General features: G+C 38.4%; 2 protein-coding genes across 4 annotated transcripts in view; both read right to left on the reverse strand.

The window, feature by feature from the left end:
- Nucleotides 1-12,769: 12,769 nt before the first annotated feature.
- Nucleotides 12,770-13,141, reverse strand: LOC108510750 (transcription factor bHLH144-like). Its single transcript, XM_017840610.1, has one exon. It carries the CDS (start codon nucleotides 13,139-13,141, stop codon nucleotides 12,770-12,772), a length of 372 nt encoding a protein of 123 aa, XP_017696099.1.
- A 62-nt stretch (nucleotides 13,142-13,203) lies between these two features.
- The window catches only part of LOC113461296, a 43,487-nt gene continuing 42,836 nt past the window's right edge, over nucleotides 13,204-13,854 (reverse strand). For 2 of the 3 annotated variants that reach the window (XM_039125563.1, XM_039125564.1), the window contains one exon: nucleotides 13,204-13,375. In XM_039125563.1, the coding sequence (XP_038981491.1) occupies nucleotides 13,268-13,375 (108 nt within the window). In that variant the 3' untranslated portion in view covers nucleotides 13,204-13,267. The remainder of the gene's footprint in view (nucleotides 13,376-13,854) is intronic. The other variant, XR_005511492.1, reaches the window with a different exon arrangement.

Genomic DNA, 13,854 nt, shown 5'->3' on the forward strand with positions numbered 1-13,854 from the left:
TTGAGATGCAATCAATAATCATAAATTCTAAGATAAAGTTTCTCAACAAATAGCATGAGTTGTAGCTCCATAACATACCATAAACTCTGCTTTTGCATGGTAGAATAAGCCACAAGAGTCTGTTTTGAACTTTTTCAAGAAATAACTCCTCCAGCTATCATAAAAATATAACCAAAAGTATATTTCATATCATCCATGCAACCAACAAAGTCAAAATCACAATATCCAGTTATTTCAAGATTATCAAACCTTCTATATGCTAGCATAAAATTTTTGTTTTTTTGTAAATACCTCATAACTGTCTTAGCTGCCTTTCAATGCTCCATACCTAGATTTGCCATATATCTGCCAAGTACACCAATAACATAAGCTATATCCGATCTGGTGTAGACTTGTGCATCCATCAGACTGCTCACAAAATTAGAATAGGGTATTTTTTTCATGAATTCTCTTTCTATATCATTTTTAGGACACTGACTTTTGCTGAATTTATCTTAACTACAGGTATATCTCCAAGTTTGCAATTATGTATACCATATATACTCAGTACACTATCAATGTAAACTCTAGGTCAAAATGGCTTACCAGTGCCATAAATACTTTGAAGGAATCCTTACAAGAGATCCGAAAAAAAATCTCATTGCAATCTATACCTTTTTCTTATGTGATCCCTTTTGCAACAAGTCTAGCGTTGAAGTATTTAATATTACCGTTAGAGTTTTCTTGATTTTAAAAACTAATTTACATCTTACAGGCTTAAACCCCTCAGGTAATTCCACAAGATCCCATATTCATTGCTAGCCATGGACTGCATCTCATCACACAAATCTTTAAGCCACTATCTGATTGGAAATATGCAATAGCTTGATCATGAGACTTGATCAATCTCATGACCAATGTCACCTAAATAAGCTGCATAATCATTAGGAATGGTAGGTTGCTTTCTCTAAGTGATCTTCTTACTGTTATTTCATTAACTGGCTATGGAGGTCCTATAATAGGCTTAGCTATCTACTGTTGTTCTTCCACTGCCTTTTCGACGAGATGAAATATAATCTTTTCATGGACAACAAGAATATGAACAATAACCTGTCTTTTCTCCAATATCATATCTCCAATATAAGAACATCTACAATCGTCCATATCAAACTTTAGAAACTTAACATGGATAGATTCAACAATCTTTGTGCCTCTATTAGGGCGTAAAATCTATATCCTTTAGAATTATTTGGATAGCTAATGAAGTAACAACGAGTGGTTCTAGGTCCAAACTTATTCTCTAATAGATTATAAATTTTGACCCCCCCCCCCCTCCCAAAAAAAAAGAAAGAAAAAAAGAAAATGGTTAATACTCACCTTCTTTCTAACCCACAACTCGAAAGATGTCTTGGGAACTTGCCTTACTAGGAACCATATTTAAGATATAGAGTGGTCTTTAAGGCCTCACTCCAGAGATATCCTGAAATGCACCCACTCATCATGCTTCTTACCATATCCTTAAGAGTGTGATTACGCCTCTTAGCTATACTATTTTGCTCAGGGGTTCCAGCAACGGTGTATTGAGCAACTATCCCATGTTCTTGCAAGTGATTGGCAAGTGTTTTCATTTGTTGGCCAAATTTATCATATAGACCATAATATTCACCAGCACCACCACGATCAAATCTCACCATCTTAATTATCTTCCCATGCTGCTTTTTAACCTCAATTTTAAAGATTTTAAACTTGTCAAGTACTTCGAATTTTTTCTTAAAAAGGTGGACATACCCGTAGCAAGAAAAATCATCAGTAAAAGTAATAAAATACCTACAACCATAAATAGTAGGATCTAGGGGTCCACTGATATATGTATGAATGAGCTCTAAAGGTTCATTACTATGTGTGCGCTGCTTTCTTTTAGATTTGGTAAATTTGCCCCTAAGACAATCAATACAAGTGTGAAAATCACTAAAGTCAAGCAAAGGCAAAATGTCATTATTAATTAACCTTTGAATCCTCTCTCTAAAAATATGACCCAATCACTTATACCACAACATTGAGGATTTATCCTTAGCCAATCATTTTTAGAGACAATACCATCTACATATATGGAAGAGAACTCATTTCTAAAGACAATGTTAAAGCGATCTAAACTACCACATAGAAGACCTCTACCAAAAAATTTAGAGCCAAAAAAAAGGTTCAACCTTTTCATTACCAAAAGTAAATCTAAAGTTTAGAAAGAGAAAACAAATTCTGCCTTATGGACGGTATATAAATAATATTTTCTAAAACAAGAGTAAATCCTGACTCCAACTGTAGTCTAACATCTTTAATAAGTTCAACTTGAACTTTGACTCCATTTTCTACGAACACATTGACTTCATCATTACTTGCCCTTTGCTTATTTATGAACCCCTACAAAGAATTAGTAATATAAATAGATGCCCCACTATCCAACCACCAAGAATGTAATGGAACATCCACCAGTACTATTAAATCTCATATTGATTAATTTATCCCATAGCTCTCTAGCCTCAGCTTTATCAAATTCTACATACCTTTTACTTATGGTAACAAAGAATTGACTAACATTACCATTATCACGTATAGCATATAGAATTCAATATAAGCACCACTACCTATAAAACTAAATTCAGTATTCCTAAGGATCTGAAAATTTATCCGTTTATCATAGCAATCAATAGTAGCAAAATGTGACGCTAACCAGTTCATACCCAAAAATATGTCAAAATCATGAATGTCTGACTATCAAATCAGCAATCAATTTTCTATCTACTATCTGAACTGAGCAAGACTTGCAAATCTGATTAGCGATCACCCTATTCCCTAGCTATAGGGGTGCTAACATACAAATCAAACTCTAATGGCACACAAAAGAAGTTATTTTTTTGCACAAATATAGATGATACAAACGAATATGTAGCACCAGAATCAAATTACATATAGGCATAAATATATATAATTGGCAATATACCTAATACCGCAGTGTTGGATGCTTGAGCATCTTGCTGAGTCAATACATAAACACGACCCTGAGTGCGCAGTCTCCCTCTTTCTGATGCTTGAGAGAAGATGGCTGAGCTGACTGAGCTAATGCAAGAGAAGCTTCCACTTGTTGAGTTTTAGTAGCTTGAGGCTTTTAAACTGATTGAGATTCCTGCTGATTGCGAGGGTATTTTGCTATCTTATGACCTTGCTGGCCATATTTGAAACAAGCACCGGATAACCGTCTACAATTCTCAGTTTTATGAGTACCACCACATGCTTCACACTTCGGCTTGTATTGCTATGTAGTCTTTCTATAAGATTCTTGCTTTCTTGAACGCCAAGATTTGTCATGAGATTTTGCAGACCCACCAGAATTCTATCCACCACGAGTATCAAAATCTCTGCTCCTCTTCTTTTGCTTCCTACCTTTGGTATCTTGAGTTTCTTTCCAAATAATCTCCATATTCTTGGCCCTATTAACCAAGCGATCGAGGCATCTTAAAGTCTGGGGCAGCACAATGTAGCCTTCGAAATTGACCAAAAAAATGGGGCTGGTCAATCAATTATGAATCAACCAATTTTGGGTCAATCAACGGTGATACAAGAAAATGTTGTTGGAAACCAAACTCAGGTGCTTGAATTGATTGAGGTGGTTGTTCGATTAATATGTCGGTCCAGCAGAATGTTGGTCCAGCTAAGCATAGGAGTATAGCAGAATTCAAAAAAATGGCCCCTTCGGCTTTTAACCCTTCTTCAATTCTCCTCATCCTGGACTCTGCATCCATGACAAGGGTGGGAGCAAACCGATACAGTCTATTAAAGTCGGCCTCATACTCTTCCACAATCATAACCCCTTGAGATAGTTCAAATGTTAATCTTGGATTCTAGCTCCCTAAGTTGGACCAACATCTTGCTGGACTGAATGCTGAGGTTGTTGTCTCTACTAACGTACTAATCTAACAACCTCCTCAATCAATTCAAGCATGCGAGTTTGATTTCCAACAATATCTTCTTGTATCACTGCTGACTGACCCAGAATTGGTTGATTCACAATTGATTGACCAGCTCCGTCTTCTTGGTCAATTTAGAGGCCACATTTTGGTGCCCCGAACTTTGAGATGCCTCGACCGCTTGATTAATAGGGCCAAAAATATGAAGATTATTTGGAAAGAAACTCAAGATACTAAAGATGGAAAACAAAAAAGAGGAGCAATAGATTTTGATACTCGCGGTGGACAGAATTCTGGCGGGCCTGCAAAATCTCATGGCATATCGTGACATTCAAAGAAGCAAGAATCTTATGGAAAGACTACTCAGCAAGACAAGCCGAAGTGTGAAGCATGTGATGGTACTCATAGACTAGAAATTGTAGGCAGTTATCCGGTGCTTATTTCAAATATGGCCAGCAGAGTCATAAGATAGTAGAGTGCCCTCGCAATCAGCAGGAAGCTCAATCAGTTTAAAAGCCTCAAGCTACTAAGACTCAACAAGTGAAAGCTTCTCTTACTCCAACTCAATTAGCTCAGCCATCTTCTCCCAAGCATTAGAAAGGGGGAGACCGCGCACTCAAGGCCATGTTTATGCATTGACTCAGCAGGATGCTTAAGCATCCAACACCATGGTGTCAAGTATATTGTCGATTTCATCTATTTATGCCCATATGTTATTAGATTCTGGTGCTACACATTCGTTTGCGTCATCTATATTTGTGGAGCAGCATAACTTGTCTTGTGTGCCATTAGAGTTTGATTTGTACGTTAGCACCCCAGAAAGGGGTGGGGTGATCACTAATGAGATCTACAAATTTTGTTCGGTTCAGATAGTAGGTAAAGAATTGACTGCTGATTTGATAGTTATAGACATTCATGATTTGCACACAATTTTACCTCTTCATGATCGTTAAGCTAAAATGATTCGCTTTCTCCCACTTTTCATAGGGAGCCTTTTGTTCTAGGGTACTCCCACTAGTAACCTAAGATAGAGGATCGTCCCTAAACGCAATATCAAAATCCATCAAGATAACGCTACCACAATATCACCTTTTTAAATTTAGTAGTTTGCTCCCGTCAAACTTTCAATAGGAGCAATAGTGTTAATTCACAACAAAGGTGCTAACTTCTAGACAACATTTATACAGTTAATTAATGGACAGATATGGGTAACCAATATGCTTGAAAATATTTATAAGCATTATTTCAATGAGAGCCCTTAGTGCAATGCCACAAACTTCGGGAAAAAAGCGACCCACATAGTGTAATGCCCCAAACTTCGGGAAGAAAGCGACCCACAGAGTGCAATGCCACAAACTTCAGAAAGAAAGCGACCCACATAAGAATCAACACATAAGAATCAGCTAATAAGGTATCATCAGCTTTCGGAGTCCATCTACTTTGGTAGAATGGATTCCTAGACCACGCACGCTTACTAGTCAAAAAATATTCCACTTCAGAATTATAACACACACGCAATAAACTCCCTTTAGGGAGATGATTGTGTGCAATAATTCTACAACGCCTCTCAATCCCTTCAAAATATCAAATAGAAGTATTCTGCAAATTTTAGTAAATGGACCACTTTGGTGGTCACCGTCTACTGAAATCTACAACCCTTCAAAAAAAAAGGGGGATCAACAAGCCATGCCCATAAATTCATTCATTAACCTTGATGCACTAATGACATGCAATCTATAAAAATTAACATGATTTTCAATCCCCTGAAACACCAAATAGAGGAATCCTGCAAATCTCAATGAATGGGCCACTTTGGTGGTCACTATCCACTAAAACCTATAATCCACCAAACAAAAAAGGGATGAACCAACTATGCCTATAAATCCATTCATTAATTTTGATGTACTAGTAACATGTAATTTACAAAAAAAAAATTTAAATATCTCCCAATCTGTAAAACATCAAACAAAGGAATCCTGCAAATCTCAATAAATAGGCCACTTTAGTGGTCACCATTCAATGAAAATTGCAACACTCCAAAATAGAAATCTACACAAAACATATCATTATTCAATTCAAATCTAAAAGTACATAAAATTTCTAACATGCCCAACGACCTTTATGCAATAAAAATTCATTATAGGGGCATACCTAATTATCATAGTACTAGTTCGTAATAAAAATTTAGTACAGGGACAACATGATTATTTAGAGACCTTTATGTAATAAAATTTCATTATAGGAATCAAAATATAATTTAGAGATAATCTTTTGTGAAAATCTTCTCAGGGGCTTAATTGAAAATTTGCCCCTTTTGGTTTGCCTGCGAAGCCAAACACACGAAATCCTCTTCTTCCTCACGGCACTTCCTCGCGAGGGCGCAGGGCGCCAAATCCGGTGGCCCGTCCTCACCCAAATCACCGCAAGCGGCCGCTGAAATCCGTTGGACGGCGATCCTCCGCCTTCTCCCACGACTCCGACCGCCGGTTTCCCGGCGATTGGCGGTTCTATCCTCTTCTTCTTGAAGACCGACGGAAGAGGTCCTTTGCGGCAGCACAGCCGCTCACCGGCTCACCGATGGTGCGGCCAAAGCGGCCGCTCGTGGCTTCTCCGGCCACCAGATAGGAGGAGGGACGGCGGCGAGCCTCTTTTTCCTTTTCTTTTTTTAATTGTTTGATTCCGTACGCCCCTTTTTCTGGTTTTTTATTTCATCATGATTTGATCTATTATTTTGAATATAAACTCTTACAAAATTCTGGTACCAGATGATGGAATTTCTTGGACTACAGGAGATTAGAATTCAAAATAAACAAGCCATGAATCTACTCAAGAAAAATTGAAGCATACACTGATGGTCCTAAGCAACCATTACTAATCTTCCTCCTCTTCTTCTTCCTTTCCTCAATGGAATAGGTGCCTCTAGAAATGTAGAGATCTTATTGTTCTAGAATTTTTCTACAGGCAGATATATATATAGAAGTAGAGTGAGGGATCACAAATTAATTATAGACTTCTTAACATTCATTCAAACGACAACTTAGCTCTTATTATATAACAAATTAAATTAAAATTAATCCATAATCAATGGAAGCTCATGGTTATGAGAAATTCCAACAATATTTACAAGTAAATTTCTATTGTCTAAAATTTTAAAAAAAATATGAGGATCCGTGTGAGCGTGCATTTGGTTTCATATTGGTTATGTACTAAGTGAATCTTAGATATTTCTACAGAGCCAAGAAAAGTCAAATAAGTCCTTTCAACTAATATTTTTTTGGATGAGCCCTGTATTGTTTGTTACGATATCCTTTTAAAAATTTTTCTTAATATATATGTACACACACACGCTTGAGAAAACGCATCACACCTCAAGATTTGAATGCGCGACCTTCAAACTGGATTTTCATTTGCTTCCAAAGCATCTCACCATCAACTCAAGCATTGCCACAGTTCCAAATGCCTCCGTTATGGCCACATCCAGCCATTTCCCCCGAACTAACAACAGTTGTCTCATGCCGTTGTAAACAGTTGTTCCTCCATTCGTAATTTGATGATCTTGTAGGCAGTTCAATCTTTTTCGCTGTTTTCAAAATAAAGTATTGAAGATCTGAAACTAGCAAATTAGCACAATAAGTGCACAGTCCAAAAATGTGATTTTTTTCTCTATTAATTCTCCATTAATGTTGTATAGCGATCCTCAGAAAAATCAGTAGCTTATTCCAAAAGGATCGGTCAGATAGTGGAGCAGTCTGCAAACAAGTGAGTTCCAACAAGTGAATCCGGAAATGCTGTAGTGCTATGTGATGGTACTTGGTAGAGTCTCCAAGCGAGTTCCACGCCGTATACCATCCTTGCTCTCATGCTTTTGGTGCATGCAGGGAAGTGACGCATTAAAATGTGCGCTGATCTAAATGATGATACCCTCTAAGGTCTAAATAAGCATTCTCAGAATTTTTAATCATCAATTGTTATAAGTTTATGGACCTTAGACAAGTATAACGCTAGTGGGCAGTGGACTAAGAGAGAGTTTGGATGGAACTATCTCTTGCCCTTTTTGCTTGGACTTTTGAGTGTTGATAGATTAACATAAGTGTAGATGTACAAATATATGTATATATATACGTGCATATGTAGATATGTACGCATGCATGTACATAAGCATTTACATACATATAGGTATGCATATATATACATACATATATACTTAAATACATACACACTAATTATATGCAGTTGCTAAAAACCTAAGATTTAAAATAATTTAACTAAAATCTAAATTTTAAAAATTAAAAATGATTTGTTTACAATAACCTTTTTTCTCCTAATGCAATATGCCTCTTTTCTTCCACCTTTTCTTTCAGAAGTCTTCGGTCTGAGATAAAATTCTTCTTGAGGAAGGGCTTTATCTCAAGATGAGTTCGAGCCTCATATATATCGAGACTTCACCTTATATAGGTGCAATAAGAGAAGCCCCTATTATATATATAAAACAATCAAAATCAACTCTCTCTCTCTCTCTCTCTCTCTCTCTCTCTCTCTCTCTCTCTCTCTCTGTACTGTTCTCTTTGCTCTTCCTTCTATTCCATGCTCGAGGTTTTGAGGTGTGGATACTTGAAAGAAGAATCTCGTAGCCTCTCCTCTAATTGATAGTAATGTGCTTCCGTGAACTCCAACAGACCAACAACATTATGATTCCATGAGCTTAGAATGTGAGTACTGATGCAAGTCAAGCTTCCACAAACTCTTTGTTTTGTCTTCCCAATCAAAAAGCTCACGCGTTATCTCTTGTATATAATATCTCTTTTCTTTTTCTCAAAAATCCAATAATATTAGAATCCCTTTGTTTGTGAAACTCCGGCATGTTTTAAACCTTTCAAGAAAAGAAAAATCAGATGACAGTTATTATTGTCCTCAAAATCCACCAACAAAAGAATCTGTTTCTGCATGGAATCTAGCATGTTTGTCTTTTCAAGAAAGGAATTTATTTAAAGTTATTATACAAATATTTTAAATCAGAACCATTGGGATATGGATTTCAAAAGGCGCGGTGGAGATGGTGGTGCTATCTGCAGACATCCACATCACAATTATAGCCTCCTTCCACCGAAAGTCGGCATATAAAGGGGAACCGGAAAGGCACAACTCTTTAAGAGTCCAAACACACAATTAAGCATCCAAATCCCATGGGCAACGCAGGCTCACCAGCAAAGAAAAAGCAAAACCCTTTTCCTTCACTGCCGCTACTATTTTGCCCTTTTGCTCCCCACTCCCACTAGAGATGGGCACTGAGCCGGGCCGCCCACGGCCCGGCACGGCACGGCACGAAGCGGGCCGTGCCTGGCACGGCCCGCCAGCTACAGTACAGGGCCGTGCCTGGCACAGCCCCTTTGAGAGGGCCGTGCTGGGCTAGAGGGTCCTGGCCAGCGGGCCGTGCCTGGCACGGCCCGCTTCGGGCCTGGGCCGGCACGGCCCAGTCTAGGCCCGCGGGCCAAGCACGGCACGGCCCGCGGGCCAGCACGGCACGGCCCATAAGGGCCTGGGCCGGGCTGGCACGCGGGCCTGACACGGTCCGGGCCTGGGCCCGGCTCGGCCCGATAAAAATTAATGCTTCATAAATTTTTTTAATAAATTAATAAATATTGAACACTAAGAATTTATGATTTATGAATATAAAGCCACCTTAATGGTGGGGGGTTTGGCATAGACCCCTACCAGTTTATTAATTTAAATCAAAATGGTACATGAAGGGAGGTTTGGACCTTGGTCTGACCTCTAGAATACAATAAGAAACTAAGAAAGGGCCGAGGTTTGGACCTTGGTCTGACCTCCAGAATACAATAAAAATGTACAATTATAAAAAATTAAGAAATCTTACTAATCATCAGTGATTCAGTGAATCAGTATTCACTCTTCAGTCTTCAGTCTTCAGTCTTCAGTAGTGTTTGTATCATCATCATCAGAGGATGTTGTATTATGTCCACCTTTATCTTGAAGTCTTGCCTCAGCATCCAGCCAATCCTTGAAGCAGAGAAGCATCTCCACCGTTTCGCCCGTCATCCTACTTCTCTTTTCGTCAAGAACACGCCGACCTGCACTAAAAGCGGATTCCGATGCTACCGTGGACATCGGCACAGCTAAAATATCGCGTGCAATTGCAGACATAACAGGATATTGATTTCTAACACTCTTCCACCAAGATAATACATCTAGATTCTCTATTTGATTTTCATCATATGCAGAATGAAGATCATTTCGTAAATAAAATTCTAGTTCACTACTTAAAGATGAAGAAGATGAAGAGGAACTTGAAGCATATGTGTGTCTTCTCTGTGCAATGAATGAAAAAATAGATGACGAACGAGAACTACTAGAAGGAGAAATAGAGGTTTGTATTTGTGTTCTAGATCCACGAATTTTTTCATCATATATAGCATAAATATCATAAAGAAGTTTTTTTACCTCATCTTTAGCAGATTCAGCATCTTGATTCATATTTTCAGAGTATGCATCAAGTAAAATTAGCACGCCATTTAATTTAACTCTAGGATCAAATACAGCAGCTAAGTTATGCATAGGACATATCCTGTCCCAATACTCATTCCATTTAGATTCCATTAGGTCAATAATAGGCATTAAAACATCATCATATCTATGTTCTGCAAATTTTTGACTAATTATATATGCTTGTTGTAAAAATGAACATGAAGTAGGGTAATAAATATCAGAAAGAACATTGGTAGCATTATAAAAACTAAGCAAAAAATCTTCCAAAATTTTTCCTTTATTCCAATCAGTTTCAGTCAATGTAAATCCTAATCCACGATCATTAATATATGCACTTAATAAATTTTTATATGGGTATGCATCATGTATCATGCTATATGTGGAGTTCCAACAAGTAATTACATCAAGTTTAAATTTTTTAAAACGTTTACCATGATTTATGCATAATTCCTTAAATTCTTGAAGTCTTGATCTAGAAGTATGAATAAAAGAAACTGCATTTCTAATTTTTGAAATCACATCTTGAATCATGCCCATGCCAGCTTGAACAGAAAGATTTAAGATATGACATGCACATCTAATATGCAGTAAATTTCCATCTAATATGGGATGCAATGAGTCTTTTAATAATACAACAGCAGAATTATTATTAGATGCATTATCAAAAGTAATAGACATAATTTTATCATTAATATTATATGAACATGCAGTTTGATAAATTATATTTGAAATTTGTTGCCCAGAATGTGGAAAATCAAAAGCATGAAAAGCAAGAATACGTTTATTTAATTGCCAATCATTATCAATATAATGAGCAGTAATGGCAATAAAACAATTACTACCTACAGATGCTGACCAAATATCAGAAGTTAATAAAATTTTTACATTTAAAGTAGAAAGTGTTTCAATTAAATTTTGTTTCATTGCTAAAAAATTGGTCATAGCTACTCTTCTAAATGTACGCCTACTAGTTCTTTTGTAAGCAGGTTGTAGGTTTAATTGAACATATTCTTCAAAATTAAAAGATTCACATAAACTAAAAGGTAATTCATCCTTAACTATCCATTTTACAAGTGCTTTTCTTTGATTTTCATGATTATATGCAAAATTACCTACAAGTAATCCCCCTTGTATATTAAGGGTACTTTGAGTTTGAGCATGAGAATCATGCATCCTATGACTCTCTTGATGTCTTTTTAAATGCCCTGTTCCCCCACTACTACTACAACTATAAAGTTTGGTACATTTTTTACATTTAGCTTTCCAGACTCCCTCAACCATAACTCTATCAAATTCATTCCATACAGTACTAGTCCTCTTACGAGAAGAGGTTTGACCTTCACTCGGTTCACCAGTTCTAGAGGAACTAGGAACAGGGGGTTGGGGATTAGTTTCTTCTCCCTCAGAAACAGGAATGCCAAACTGACTTTCCTCAAAAGATGACATATCTATGATTAATTCAAAAAATAAAAACTAACCGCAAGGAGGAATTGAGTAGAGGGTCGGAGGGCAGAGGCAGAGCCGAGATTCCGAGCTTCCTCTTGTGCTCTCAACAGAAGCGACATTCTCTTCTCAACAGGAACCTCCTCTTGTGTAGCACTTGAGCAAACTAAAAATTAAATTGCTAGAAGAGCACTTTAGAAGAGAGAAATAATAGCAATAGAGAAGGAGAGAATGAGAGGTTTGGTGTGGTGAGAATGAGGGAGGAATGGGCTATTTATAGAAGCCCAAAATTTTTTTTTCCCAAAATACCCCTCAATTCAGCCGTTATTGGACTGTTGGGAGGGGTAAAAGGGTCATTTTCACGAAAATAGCCGTTGGAAACGGCTATTTTCCTCCCCCCTCTCCAGACGGGCCGTGCCTGGAGACGTTGCGGGCCGTGCCAGGCACGGCCCGTTTGGAGACGTTGCGGGCCGTGCCAGGCACGGCCCGTTTGGAGACGTTGCGGGCCGTGCCTGGCACGGCCCGTGGCGTGCCGTGCCCGGCCCGGCCCACCAATAGAGGGGCCTGGGGCCGGGCCGGGCTGGCCTTCCGTGCTGGACGGGCCGTGCCAGGCACGGCCCGTTTAGTCTTTGGGCCCGGGGGGCCCGGCCCGGCCCGTTGCCCACCTCTAACTCCCACCCTTCAAAGAGAAAGGCATCGATACCCTCTCATGCTCTAATCATGTAGCATGATAGCCTTTTCATAGGCATCAGTGTCTTATCGTTCTACAGAGAAAAAATAACAAAATTTAACTCATCAGAAACTTCTACTAGATTACCTTGTCTTTTATTTCTCTAGAGATAGTTTCAAGATCACTGTGTTGCAACCCTTGCTCACCACTTTTAGTCACCAAAATTCTGTATCCCAAGCTGCTTCATTTCCGTTTTGAGGGATTTCAGATATTTAACAGCTTCATCAAGGATGGCAGGAGTATCCAACCGATCTCCTCCAGGTATAATTCCTCTTAGAGCTTTCACCATCTTCCTCATTCTCTCTCTTTTCCTCACACTGCTGCTAGCTCCACTAGAGGTTGAGACAGAAGCAGTGTTTGACTTTCGAGGCTTCAGCCTGCTCATCGAGCAACAAGAATTAGGGGGACTGCCTTCCCACATGCCATGATCATCTTCTTCATGATCATCTTTGTCACGCTCCGAACCTGGAGCGCGGCAGACGCCGCACGCCCGCACGGCGGGCCACACAAGCGTGCAAGGCATTGAAACATATCAAAGCCAATACAGATGTTCAAAACTTATTTAAGGGTTAATCACAGATGCTTAAAATTGACATAAATAATTAAAGCCAGTCAAAAGCAGTCTTACAAAATTCCAAAATAACATTTGCTAACATAATTCAAATGTCCAAACTAATCTAACTAAAATGCCAATAACTGAAGAAATCATCGGAAAATCTAATGCACTTCTCAATCCCATGCGATTAAGCCTCTGGATCTGAAAAACAAAGAAAATAAAATAATGAGTTACACTAGCCCAGTAAGCAACAAAATACCCCAAAGTAGGGTCAAAGCATATCAGATCAAAATACAGAATAATGTCTGGAATAAATCATAAATAACATCGTTTTATTGTTTTCAAAATATATTATCATTTTTCCAAAAACTCTGATACCAGAATCTCAATACAATAGGCTACGACCACGTAACCCAGTGGCATGGGTTGCACAGAGTGCCAGAAACCACTATTGTTAGTCACCGGTGGCAACGGTGTCCAGAAACTACTATTCTAATCACCGGTGGCGCGGTATCAAAACCGGTTCCTCACAAATTACAAGTCGACAGGTCCAACATATAATCTCCATTGGCAGGGCCAGAACAGAACAGAACAGGTCATAGCCATGCTGAGAATGCATATATATAAAAATAGATTTCACAAACTGTCTAGTCATATTTCACGGATTTCAGAGCATATAA

Source organism: Phoenix dactylifera, chromosome 4 (genome assembly GCF_009389715.1).
Source record: "Phoenix dactylifera cultivar Barhee BC4 chromosome 4, palm_55x_up_171113_PBpolish2nd_filt_p, whole genome shotgun sequence".
NCBI lineage: Eukaryota > Viridiplantae > Streptophyta > Magnoliopsida > Arecales > Arecaceae > Phoenix > Phoenix dactylifera.

Excerpts from the sequence above, each read along its gene's own strand:
- LOC108510750 (XM_017840610.1), bottom strand. The coding sequence starts at position 13,141 with ATGCCTTGCACGCTTGTGTGGCCCGCCGTGCGGGCGTGCGGCGTCTGC.